Raw genomic sequence first — 12808 nt, 5'->3', positions numbered from 1 at the left:
TCCTTAGTGCTGGAGTATTTACTCATGACTGTCCTACTGTTTAGAAGTCCCATCTAAACCTTGCCCTCTTTCTCTCACTCCATCTTAAAATATTCTTCAAAACCCTTAGGCTTAATGGCACAGTTCCAAAGAGAGTGCAGAAGCAGAGGGACCTAGGGGTGCACTGCATCGATCTTTGAAGGTGCCAGCACATATTGAGAGTGTGGTTAGCAAAGCATATGGGATATTGGACTTTATAAATAGAGCCATAGAGTACATAAGCAGGGCAGTTGTGCTGAGCCTTTATAAAGCTCTGGTTAGGCCCCAATTAAAGTCTAGTTCTGGTCACAACAATTTAGGAAGATATGAGGGTCCTTGAGAGGGTGCAGAGGAGATTGAGCAGAATTGTTCCAGGGATGGAGAATTTTAGTTACAAGGTTAAGTTGAAAAAGCTGGAGTACTTCTCCTTAGAACAAAGGAGATTTAGGGGAGATTTACTAGAGGTGGTGTGCAAGATTATGACAGGCTTATATAAGTTAGATAAGGAAAAACTGTTCCCATTAACTAATGGTGCAAGGACTAGGGAACAAAGATTGAAGGTTTTGGGCAAGAGATGCAGGGAGAATGTGAGGAAGAACTTGCTTTTTTACACAGCGAGTGGTAATGACCTGGAACTCACTGTCCACGAGGATGGTGGAAGTGGAGATGATCAATGATTTCGAAAGGAAATAAACTTGCAGAGTTATGGGGATCGAGCGGGGAGTGGGACTGACTGGATTGCATGGACATGATGGACTGAATGGTCTTCTATGCCATAAATGACTCTCTAACCCATCTGTTTACAAACTTTGAACCATCTCTCCTAATTTTCCCCTTACTGACTCATTATTTGTCTTGCACCCTGTTGTTGTCTGACATTAAAGGTGCTGTATATGTGCAAGTTGTTCCTACTGTTGCTGTTGTATAAGCCTTGTTGCTTACTGTTACGAAAGCGCTTAAATTTTTTGTTAACGTTTGAGGACTTGTGTTTTAAAACTGAAAAAAGGATTCCATCGATGCTGGACTTTGTGTTTTCTTTAAAAAAAAAAGTAGTCAGAAGGGCTTTTGGATTTGGTTTGTAAACAACCCTTACTGGAAGTCACTTGTCTTCAGATAAGTACCCAGCGGGAACTTTTTGACTTGGGAAAGATGTTTACGGAGAAGTGACAGGTCAACATTTATAGGGGTCAGGAAGCTTGACTCTTGAGACATTGTCCACAGCAAAACCAAAACAGTCAGTTGGGGTTTGGACAATGTTTAAAAAGGAGTTAAAAAAATCAACCTGTCAAGGACAAACCCCAACTCAGCTTTTTCCATCTCTTTGAGAAGCTCTTGGAAGCGACTGTAAGAAATAGAGAAATTGATGTTGCATTCTGCCTGAAAGGCCTGTCTGAAACCCCAGTTGCTGCATTTCTCCTGAGATTCTGGAAAAACCTGCCAGATAAATCCTCGACACCACCTGAACAAATTGTTCCAGAAAAGGATCCCAGTGACCCGTCCCCGTATACCCGGACGCCAGACAAAAAAAAGGACATCTGACATCTTTCCACATTTTCTCTTTTTTTTCTTCAAGAATTAGCAAGGATTGGCCAAAGTATTTTTTTTTTACTTTTTTGTTGTAATAGAGCTCAAAAGAGAACATCTCTATTTTTCGGTTAACATCTGTGTGTGTGGAGGTGGGTGGGGGGGGTGGGATGCGGGTGGTGGGCTAAGGTGAAAAGGAAACTTTCAAACTTCAATCTGTGTGTTAATGCTTTGCTTGGTTACTGGTTAAGTCTTGTTTTATAATAAACTGATAATTTTTTTGTTTGTTAAAGAAACCTGGTTGGTGTATTTTATTCAGGAATAAAAAAGTAGAATATATGATTGACCGCATCGGTATCTGGGTAAACATTTAAATATATGTTGTGGCCTGTGGAGAAGTGGAACCAGGAAAGACACTGCACTCCTCCCCCCTTGGTCGAAACATTACTCTAGGGAGGTTTAGATAGCTCTGCTTTCTAACAGGGTTTTCTTGATATATTTCATGAACATTAAATATTGATAGGATTGTCACATGTCTGACTTAGGACTTGAGTTTTTGAATGTGTTGTCCAGCATTTTCTGTTTTTATTTCAGGTTTCCAGCATTGAATCATAGAATGGTTGCAGCACAGAAGGAGGCCATTCAGTCTATCATGTCTGCTGGCTCTCTGAAGGAGCAATTCACCTAGTGCCACTACCCTGCCTTCTCCCCGTAGTCTTGCACAACCTTCCTTTTCAGATAATAACCCAATTCCCTCATTAATACTTTAATTGAACCTACCTCCACCACACTCTCATTCCAGATCCTTACCATTCGCTGCATGAAAAAGTTTTTCCTAATGTTGTCATTGCTTCTTTTGCTAATTACCTTAAATCTGTGCCCTCTTATTCTTGATCCTTCCACCAATGGCAACAGTTTCTCCCTATTTACTCTGTCTCTGTCCAGATCCCTCATGATATTGAATACCTCTATCAAATCTCCTCTTCAAGGAAAAGAGTCCCAACTTCGCCAATCTATCCATGTAACTGAAGTTCCTCATCCCTGGAACCATTCTTATGAATCTTTTCTACAACCGCTCTAACACCTTCACATCCTTTCTGAAGTGTGGCCCCCAGAACTGGACGCAATACTCCAATTGAGGCCGAACCAGTATTTTATATAAGTTGAACATAACTTCCTTGCTCTTATACTGTATGCCTCTATTGATAAAGCCGAGGATGCTATGTGAACTAACTGTGTTCTCAACTTATCCTACCACCATCAATGATTTGTGCACATATACTCCCAGGTGCCTCTGCTCCTGCACCCTCTTTAGAGTTGTACTCTTTATTTTATATTGTCTCTCCACATTCTTCCAACAAAATGAATCACTTGTCCACCCATTCCACCAATCTGTCTATGCCCTTTTGAAGTTCTGCACTATCCTCCTCACAGTTCACAATACTTCCAAGTTTTGTATCATCCACAAATTTTGAAATTGTGCCCAATACACCAAGGTCTAGGTTATCAATCTGCCTCTGGAGTATTTTGCTTTTGTGATTTAAAAATCTATTTATTTTTAAATAATGTCATTAAGTGGAGGGAGTAACCTTTGAAATTATTAAGGTTTTTGATTTTTGTTATCTACAGCCAAGTAAATTGCAAAACACCTGACCCTATCCAACCACCTGCCAGGTCTGGGGCTTGGCAAAAGAGGGTCACAGATATTCAAGAATGCTTCCTGAACCATATTATTGTATTACATTCACACTATTTGGTGTCAAGTGTTTGTTTCGGGGGTTGCTTTGCTCTTGTACTTTAGATATTTTTTACTTCTGTATATTCTATGTCCCAGAGAGACTGTTTCTTTTTACTGGCCCAGATATCTTGTCAAGTTTATCGTATGCCAAGGGAATGAATAGAGAGCCCTGCCTTGTTTGTTTCAGCTACTGTTTTGATCCCATGCTTTTGCATGATCATCCTTCGTTTTAGAAATAACCTTACGATAGACTTAAGTTTATGGTTAACAGTCAAACAAATTTAATCAGTTGTAAAAGAAGGCTGAGTTAGACATATTTTGATCTACAAAAGAATCAAGGGTTCTGGGGAATGGGCAGGAAAGTGGAGTTGAAGTCACAATCCGATCAGCCATGATCTTATTGAAGGGTGAAGGAGGATCGAGGGGACGGTTGGCCTACTCCTGCTTCTATTTCTTACCTTATAAGTGAATAGCAGTAAAGCACAATCATTGAGCATAGCTAGCTCCTCGTGTAGTAGAAAATAAGTAATAAGTTGTTTGTGACAACCGTGCCAAATATGATCTAAATAATATTCTTGTGCAACGGTTCCTTTCCTTTTCCCACCATCTATGGAAGCGATCTGGCCTGATTCTCTTTGAAAGCTTTTGACAAACTCACTTATTTGAACAAGAAAGATGATGAGTATCAAGTGTAACTTAATTAATAAAAAGCTGCTAATCAAAAAGACATTGGAACAAACAGCAACAACTTGTATTTATAGTACCTTCATTGTAATAAAGCACCCCAACACACTTCATAGGAAGATGTTTGCATTTGAATTGAATGATTTGCTTCCCAGTCTACCTCAGATAACAACCTTATTGTCGCAACAGTTGTATTGAGCTAAGCTGGTATATGACACCAGTGAGTGAAGCTGGTTTATAACCAGTACTGTTCTAATATTTAGATGATTCTTTTTTATCACAAATGGGGGGGGGGGGGGGACTTGCATTTTTTAGTGCCTTTCATGTCCTCAGGACATCCCAAATGGATCCTTGTAAAACTCAACCATTTTAATACATACACACCTTTGTTTTTTTTTTATTCATTCATGGGATGTGGGCGTCGCTGGCTATGCCAGCGTTTATTGCCCATCCCTAATTGCCCTTGAGAAGGTGGAGGTGAGCCACCTCCTTGAACTGCCACTGCAGTCCATGTGAGGTAGGTACACCAATAGTTTTGGGAAGGGAGTTCCAGGATTTTGGCCCAGTGACAGTGAAGGAACGGTGATATAGTTTCAAGTCAAGATGGTGTGTGACTTGGAGGGGAACTTGCAGGTGGTGGTGTTCCCATGCAACTGCTGCCCTTGTTCTTCCAGCTGGTAGAGGTCGTGGGTTTGGAAGGTGCTGTATAAGGAGCCTGGGTGCGTTGCTGCAGTACGTATTGTAGATGGTACACACTGCTGCCACTATGCGTCAGTGGTGGAGAGAGTGAATGGCACCCCATGCACAAACAATCAAGTGGGCTCAGGGAGAGGTTTAGATGCCTCGGATATAGATACTCAGTTATACAGCATAGAAACAGGCCCTTCGGCCCACTGCGTCCATGCCGGCCATAATGCCTATCTATACTAATCCCACCTGCCTGCATTAATTCCATATTCCTCTATGCCTTGCTCATTCAAGTACCTGTCCAGATGCCTCTTAAATGTTGCTAATGTTCCTGCCTCCACCATCTCCTCAGGCAGCTCATTGCAGATAACCACTATGTGAAAAAATTACCCCTGTGATCCCCTTTAAACCTCCTCCCTCTCACCTTAAATCTATGCCCTCTAGTTTTAGTCACCCCTACCATGGGAAACAGACTCTGGCTATCTACCCTATCTATGCCTCTCATAAATTTATATACCTGTATCATGTCCCCTCTCAGCCTCCTTCGCTCCAGGGAAAACAGACCCAGCCTATCCAATCTCTCTTTATAACTCAAGCCCTCCAAACCAGGCAACATCCTTGTGAATCTTTTCTGCACCCTCTCTAGCTTAGTCACATCTTTCCTGTAGTGCGGCGACCAGAACTGCACACAGTACTCCAAATGCGACCTAACCAACGTTATGTACAACTGTAACATGACGTCCCAACTCTTGTACTCAGTGCCTCGGCCGATGAAGGCAAGCATGCCATACGCCTTCTTCACCACCCTGTCTACCTGTGTTGCCATTTTCAGGGAACTATGTACTTGCACCCCAAGGTCTCTCTGCTCAACAACACTCCCCAGGGCCCTGCCATTCACTGTATATGTCCTGCCCTTGTTTAACTTCCCAAAATGTATCACTTCGCACTTGTCTGCATGAAATTCCATTTGCCAATCCCTTGCCCACTTTCCCAGTTGATCTATATCCTGTTGTAACCTTAGACAACCTTCTTCACTGTCCACTATACCACCAATTTTGGTGTCATCTGCAAACTTACTAATCATGCCCCTTACATTCACATCCAAGTCATTAATATATATGACAAACAACAGAGGGCCCAGCACCAATCCCTGCGGCACATCACTGGTCACCGGCCTCCAAACTGAAAAACAACCCTCCACTACCACCCTCTGCCTCCTATCACCAAGCCAATTTTGTATCCAATTTGCTAGCTCACCCTGTATCCCATGTGTTCGAACCTTTTGGACCAGCCTACCAGGCGGGACCTTGTCAAAGGCCTTGCTAAAGTCCACGTAGACAACGTCCATTGCCCTGCCCTCGTCAATCCTCTTGGTCACCTCCTCAAAAAATTCAATCAAATTCGTGAGACATGATTTGCCACACACAAAGGCATGCTGACTATCCCTAATCAGTCCATGCCTTTCCAAATGCATATAAATCCTGTCTCTCAGAATCCCTTCCAATAACTTTCCCACCACTGATGTAAGGCTCACCGGCCTGTAGTTCCCTGGCTTATCCCTGCTGCCCTTCTTAAATAAAGGCACAACATTAGCTATCCTCCAGTCTTCCGGTACCTCACCCGTGGCCAACGATGACACAAAAATCTCTGCCAGAGCCCCAGCAATCTCCTCCCTTGCTTCCCATAGCATCCTCGGATACACCTGGTCAGGCCCTGGGGATTTAACCACCTTAATGCGCTTCAAAACCTCCAACACCTCCTCCTTTGTAATGCTGTTATGCTCCAGGATATCGCTGTTCCCTCCCTTGAACTCACTAGCTTCCAGGACGTTCTCCACAGTAAATACAGATAAGAAGTGTTCATTAAGACCTTTCCCATTTCCCATGGCTCCACACATAGATTACCACACTGATCCTTAAGGGGACCTACTCTCTCCCTAGCTACCCTTTTACTCTTAATATACTTATAGAATCTTTTAGGATTCTCCTTTCTCTTATCTGCCAGGGAAATCTCATGGCCCCTTGTTGCCCTCCTAATTTCCTACTTAAGTGTACTCCTACATCCCCTATACTCCTCGAGGGATTCGCTTGATCCCAGCTGCCTATACCTGATATATGCCTCCTTCTTTATCCTGACCAGACCCTCAATATCCCTCGTCAACCAAGGTTCCCTAAACTTGCTAGCCTTGCCCTTCCATCTAACAGGAACATGCCGGCCCTGAACTCTTCCTATCTCACTTTTAAAAGCCTCCCACTTGCCAGACGTCCCTTTACCTGTAAACAGCCTCTCCCATTCAACTTTTGAGAGTTCCTGTCCGATGCCATCGAAATTAGCCTTCCCCCAATTTAGGACTTCAACTTGAGGACCAGTCCTATCCTTTTCCATAACTATCTTGAAGCTAATAGAGTTATAGTCACTGGTCCCAAAGTGCTCCCCCACTGACGCATCAACCACCTGCCCATCCTCATTTCCTAAGAGGAGGTCGAGCGTAGCCCCTTCTCTGGTAGAGCCATCCACATACTGCTTCAGAAAACTATCTTGGACACACTTAAATTCTTCCCCATCTGATCCCTTAGCACTAAGGCTGTCCCAGTCAATATTAGGGAAGTTAAAATCACCTGGATGGTTTCAAGCTTCTCTAGTGTTGAAGCTGCACTCATCTAGGCAAGTGGGGAGTATGCCATCACACTCCTGACTTGTGCCTTGTAGATGGTGGACAGGCATTGGGGAGTCAGGAGGTAAGTTACTCAACACAGGATTCCCAGCCTCTGACCTGCTCTTGTAGCCACAGTATTTATATGGCTGCTCCAGTTCAGTTTCTGGTCAATGGTAACCCCCAGGATGTTGATAGTGGGGGATTCAGCGATTGTAATGCCATTGAATGTCAAGGGTAGATGGTTAGATTCTCTGTTGTTCGAGATGGTCATTGTCCGGCACTTGTGTGGTGTGAATGTTACTTGCCACTTATCAACACAAGCTTGGATATTGTTCAGGTCTTGCTGCATTTCTACACGACTGCTTCAGTATCTGAGGAGTCGCGAATGGTGCGGAACATTGTGCAGTCATCAGCGAACATCCCCACTTCTGACCTTATGATTTGAAGGAAGGTCATTGATGAAGCAGCTGAAGATGTTTGGGCCTAGGACACTACACTGAGGAACTCCTGCAGTGATGTCCTTGAGCTGAGATGATTGGCTTCCAACAACCACAACCATCTTCCTTTGTGCTAGGTATGACTCCAACCAGTGGAGTGTTTTCCCCCTGATTCCTACTGACTCCAGTTTTGCTAGGACTCCTTGATGCCATACTCAGTCAAATGCTGCCTTGATGTCAAAGGCACTCACTCTCACCTCACCTTTGGAGTTCAGCTCTTTTTGTCTGTGTTTGAACCAAGGTTGTAATGAGGTCAGGAGCTGAGTAGACCTGGTGGAAGCCAAACTGAGCGTCGTTGAGCAGGTTATTGCTGAGCAAGTGCCACTTGATAGCACTGTCTACGACCCCCTTCCATCACTTTACTGATGATCGAGAGTAGACTATTGGGGCAGTAATTGGCCGGGTTGGATTTGGCCTGCTTTTTGTGTACAGGACATCCCTCGGCAATCTTCCACATTGCCAGGTAGATACCAGTGTTTTAGCTGTACTAGAACAGCTTGGCTAGGGGCGTGGCAAGTTCTGGAGCACAGGTCTTTAGTACTTTGCCGGAATGTTGTCAGGGCCCATAGCCTTTGCAATATCCAGTGCCTTCAGTCGTTTCTTGATATCACATGGAGTGAATCGAATTGGCTGAAGACTGGCATCTGTGATGCTGGGGACTTCAGGAGGAGGCTGAGATGGATCATCAACTCGGCACTTCTGGCTGAAGATTGTTGCAACTGCTTCAGCCTTATTTTTTGCACTGATGTGTTGGGCTCCCCCATCATTTGAGGATGGGAATATTTGTGAAGCCACCTCCTCCAGTTAGTTGTTTAATTGTCCACCATCTTTCACGACTGGATGTGGCAGGACTGCAGAGCTTAGACCTGATCTGTTGGTCATGGGATTGCTTTGCTCTGTCTATCGCATGCTGCAGTTTGGCATGCAAGTAGTCCTGGGTTGTAGCTTCACCAGGTTGACACCTCATTTTGAGGTATGCCTGATGCTGCTCCTGGCATGCCCTCCTGCACTCTTTGAACCAGGGTTGATCCCCCAGCTTGATGGTAATGGTAGAGTGAGGGATATGCCGGGCCATGAGGTTACAGATGGAGTACAATTCAGCTGCTGCTGATGGCCCACAGCGTCTCATGGATGCCCAATTTTGAGTTGCTAGATCTGTTCGAAATCTATCCCATTCAGCACGGTGGTAGTGCCACACAATGCAATGGAGGGTATCCGCAATGTGAATAAGGGACTTCATCTCCACAGGACTGTGCGGTGGTCACTCCTACCTGTACTATCATGGACAGATGCGTCTGCAACAGGCAGATTGGTGAGGACACGCTCAAGTTAAAGGTCAGTTAAAATAGCAAACAAAGGAATTTAATAGAAACACATTAATATGTTATTAATACTGCACAGCAGTTTCAACTCTATTGAGTATTGTAGCACCTTTCAGAAGATTCTAGTGTAGCTTTTTGCAGTTTGTATTTATACTTTGATATTATTCACTTTAGTAGCAGAAGTTGCTAATTCCTTTGCACGATATAAAGCTAATGTTCAAAACATGTTAAATGAAGCTACTAAAAAGTTCCTGAAGGCACTGAGCTCATTGTACTTTCAATGTGTATAAGTTGCTAAATGAGATTAGATGCCAACAATGAACAGGATATGCCCAGAAAAATATCTCTAATGCTTTGCATTTAAATCTTTGGAAGGGATTGTTATTAAATTATGACAGAGTTTGATTTCTTTAGTTCCGCACAGGCTGTTCATAAATTTAAGCTCAGTGTTTAACTGCAGAAATTGCTGAGTCACAGTTGACCAGGACTTGGTTCCACTGCAAAAATGTCCTTCCTTCCCTCCATCCCCAGATCACTGATCTATTTCTTGGAAGAATAGGGAATCTGTCTTTTTAACAAAATTCCTGAATCTGAACGTTTTTGAAAGGAGGATTGATGTCTTTGTTAAACAGTTTTACAGCCAGTCTCAGTTTCTGGAGCAGGTAATAATTGGCATGTTCGGTAAACTGTTTCCATAGTTACTGATGGCGGTGAGTTAAATCAAACAACAGCAACACAGATGTTTCCCCGATCGTTTATGTGCCATTGTCTCAATCTTGCAGTCTAAATATTTGTACCAAATAATACATGCATATTTTAAATGCCTTACGTGGTGCTTCATAGATGTGACTGTGCCCCTTTAGTTTGTCACCTGTGCTAACCAATCCAGCCAAGCTCAACTGGCTTTTTAGCTGAGTGCTTAGTTAGCAGTGGAGCAGATACTACTTGATATTAAATGGTTTAGTGTCTGAGAGCTACTACAAATCACCAAACATCAGACTGGCTCCAAAAAGCTAACCGATCAAGTACCTCAGACTCCTTAACCTATTTATTGTCCTTTTACACGATAGTACCCACAGTGCTGTTTTGTATGCTACTCCCTCACACCCAAAAACATGGTGGAAAAAAATGATACATAGATCTCTGAAGGCAGAAGGGCAGGTTAATAGGGTGGTGAAAAAGGCATATGGGACACTTGCCGTTATCAATCGAGGCATAGATTACAAAAGCAGGGAGGTCATGTTGGAGTTGTACAGAACTTTGGTAAGGCCACAGCTGGAGTACTGGGTGCAATTCTGGTCGCCACATTATAGGAAGGATGTGATTGCATTGGAGGGGGTGCAGAGGCGATTCACCAGGATGTTGCCTGGGATGGAACATTTAAGCTATGAAGAGAGGTTGGATAGGTTTGGGTTGTTTTTGCTGGAGCAGAGAAGACTGAGGGGTGACCTGATCGAGGTGTACAAGATTATGAGGGGCATGGACAGAGTGGATAGGGAGCAGCTGTTCCCCTTGGTTGTAGGGTCAGTTACATGGGGACACAAGTTTAAGGTGAGGGGTGGGAGGTTTAAGGGGGATTTGAGGAAGAACTTTTTTTACCCAGAGGGTGGTGACAGTCTGAAATGCCCTGCCTGGGAGGGTGGTAGAGGCAAGTTGCCTCACATCCTTTAAAAAATACCTGGATGAGCACTTGGCACGTCATAACATTCAAGGCTATGGGCCAAGTGCTGGCAAATGGGATTAGGTAGACAGGTCAGGTGTCTTTAATGCATCGGTGCAGACTCGATGGGCCGAAGGGCCTCTTCTACACTGTATTATTCTGTGATTCTGATTCTGGAACACACTGCAAATCGTTGAAGCAAACTTTCTTACCTTCATAAAACCGAATTTTGTCCCTCAAAATCACCATGCCTTTGGTAAGCAGCTGACATTTTAAAAATAATTTTAATGTTGGATAAAGTGCCCCAGATTAATCTCTATTCAATTGTTTTTGCTGCATCACAGTCTGCTCAATTAACCCTTCCAATCCGGTTTTATTGCGCCTATGATTTCATTTGCTGTCTAAATTAGAATATCCAGACAAAAATAGCAGTAACAAAACAAACGTCCTCATTCTCTTCATTATCAAAACCAGATGTGAAAAAACAAGTTTTTTTTTCTCCGTTCTGTTTTTCTGCTCCAATATTCTATGCACAATGCACCTTCCCAGGCTGAGTGCACAGACTGGATAACTGATCCCAGGCCTTTCCCAAGGGCACTGGAGTAACGCAGGCATGCTAAGAATGGGGCACCAAAGGCCAAGGGTCTCCATTTGAACACCAGTATGCTGAAGCTTGGGCACAAGTAAGCAGGTACATTTAAGAGATGCAGGGGAGCAATCCGGGGTGATTGGCCCTCTGAATTTTTTTCTTGCAGAGTAATGCTTGGCTAACACTCAGCGCCTCCTCACTGTGGCACAGTTGAAACCTGGAATTTGCCATGACGGAATTTATAGTGTGATCCCTAGATGACACTACTCTAATCTAGAGGACTTTCCTGAACATATATACATTTAAAATGTTCTGTACTGCAGTGGTGTCAAAGTATATTGATGATTTCTAGAGGTTGATGTTCCTGTATATAACAATGTTTGTCTACCTTTTTGCTAAGAATTAGTAGAAATAGAAATTTTACTCCTTAATCTCAAATAAAGAGCACTGCCTGTAGGTTCCTTGTTCTTTTATGAAGCGTCAAGGTGCACCCTGTATACTGTGTATGTGATTTTTCTTTTTAAAGACCATTTTAAAATTGTGGTGAATATTCCTTTTGTGAAAACTTTGTGATCATTGGAGAGTGGTGATCCCAGCATTAAAGTCTGCTGAGCAGATCAGGCAGGATAAAAATGCTGTGCAAAGTTAATCAGATGAGACTATTACATCTTAGAAAATTATAAGCCATGTTTTCAAAAATTCAGCATGATAGCTGCTGGATCTGACACAGACCTTATGGGCCAAATGGCCTCTTTCTGTGCTGTACGATTCTGATTCTTTGTTTTTTTTAAACTATAATTGTGGAAAAAACCCTACACACATTCTGATTTAATAATGTACTTTATTCCTGATAAAGCCTCCTTCAGATTGTGATCCATATTAAAAATTGTGTTTTTGAATTGAATACTGCAGTTCTAAAATTCTGCAACACCCATTCTTGCAAGGGTTGCCTTGGATTTAGAATTCTCATTCTGCCCCTGATGCTTTCAATCAGTACTTCTATTTACAAGTTGCAAATGCATTCAGCCAAGTAGCTCCTGATGTCACCTTTCTTAAAAGGAATGAAAGCTCCTCCACTCTCCTCCAACTCTAACTGGATGTAGGAATCAGAATGTTTGTAAGTGTAAGTGATTTTTTTTTTGTTTATTTCCTTGTGTAGAATCAGCTGCTCACCAAAGGCATGGTGATTTTGAGAGACAAAATTCGGTTTTATGAAGGTAAGAAAGTTTGCTTCAACGATTTGCAGTGTGTGCCAGTATCATTCAGAAATCGAGGCTGCTTCTGGCCAGCTGAGAGGACTGCTTGCTGATGCCAGGTGGAAGTATTCACTGAGACCTCTTCTGAAACAAGCCCCTTAATCAAAACAAATAGCCTCCATACCTGTGACTGTCTTTTATAAAGTTAAGTGGCTCTTGGAAGAGATGTAGTACATG

The 12808-nt window shown here is 43.0% G+C and overlaps 1 protein-coding gene across 6 annotated transcripts in view; it reads left to right on the top strand.

The window, feature by feature from the left end:
- LOC137379669 (proline-rich protein 5-like) overlaps nt 1–12808 on the top strand; it is a 185655-nt gene that overhangs the window by 48339 nt on the left and 124508 nt on the right. For all 6 annotated transcript variants that reach the window (XM_068050840.1, XM_068050842.1, XM_068050843.1 and 3 more), the window contains one exon: nt 12535–12592. In XM_068050840.1, coding sequence (XP_067906941.1) covers nt 12535–12592 — 58 coding nt within the window. The remainder of the gene's footprint in view (nt 1–12534; nt 12593–12808) is intronic.

The sequence above is a fragment of the Heterodontus francisci genome, chromosome 18 (assembly GCF_036365525.1).
Source record: "Heterodontus francisci isolate sHetFra1 chromosome 18, sHetFra1.hap1, whole genome shotgun sequence".
Taxonomy (NCBI): Eukaryota; Metazoa; Chordata; class Chondrichthyes; order Heterodontiformes; family Heterodontidae; genus Heterodontus; species Heterodontus francisci.
This window is presented reverse-complemented; position numbering and strand designations above follow the sequence as displayed.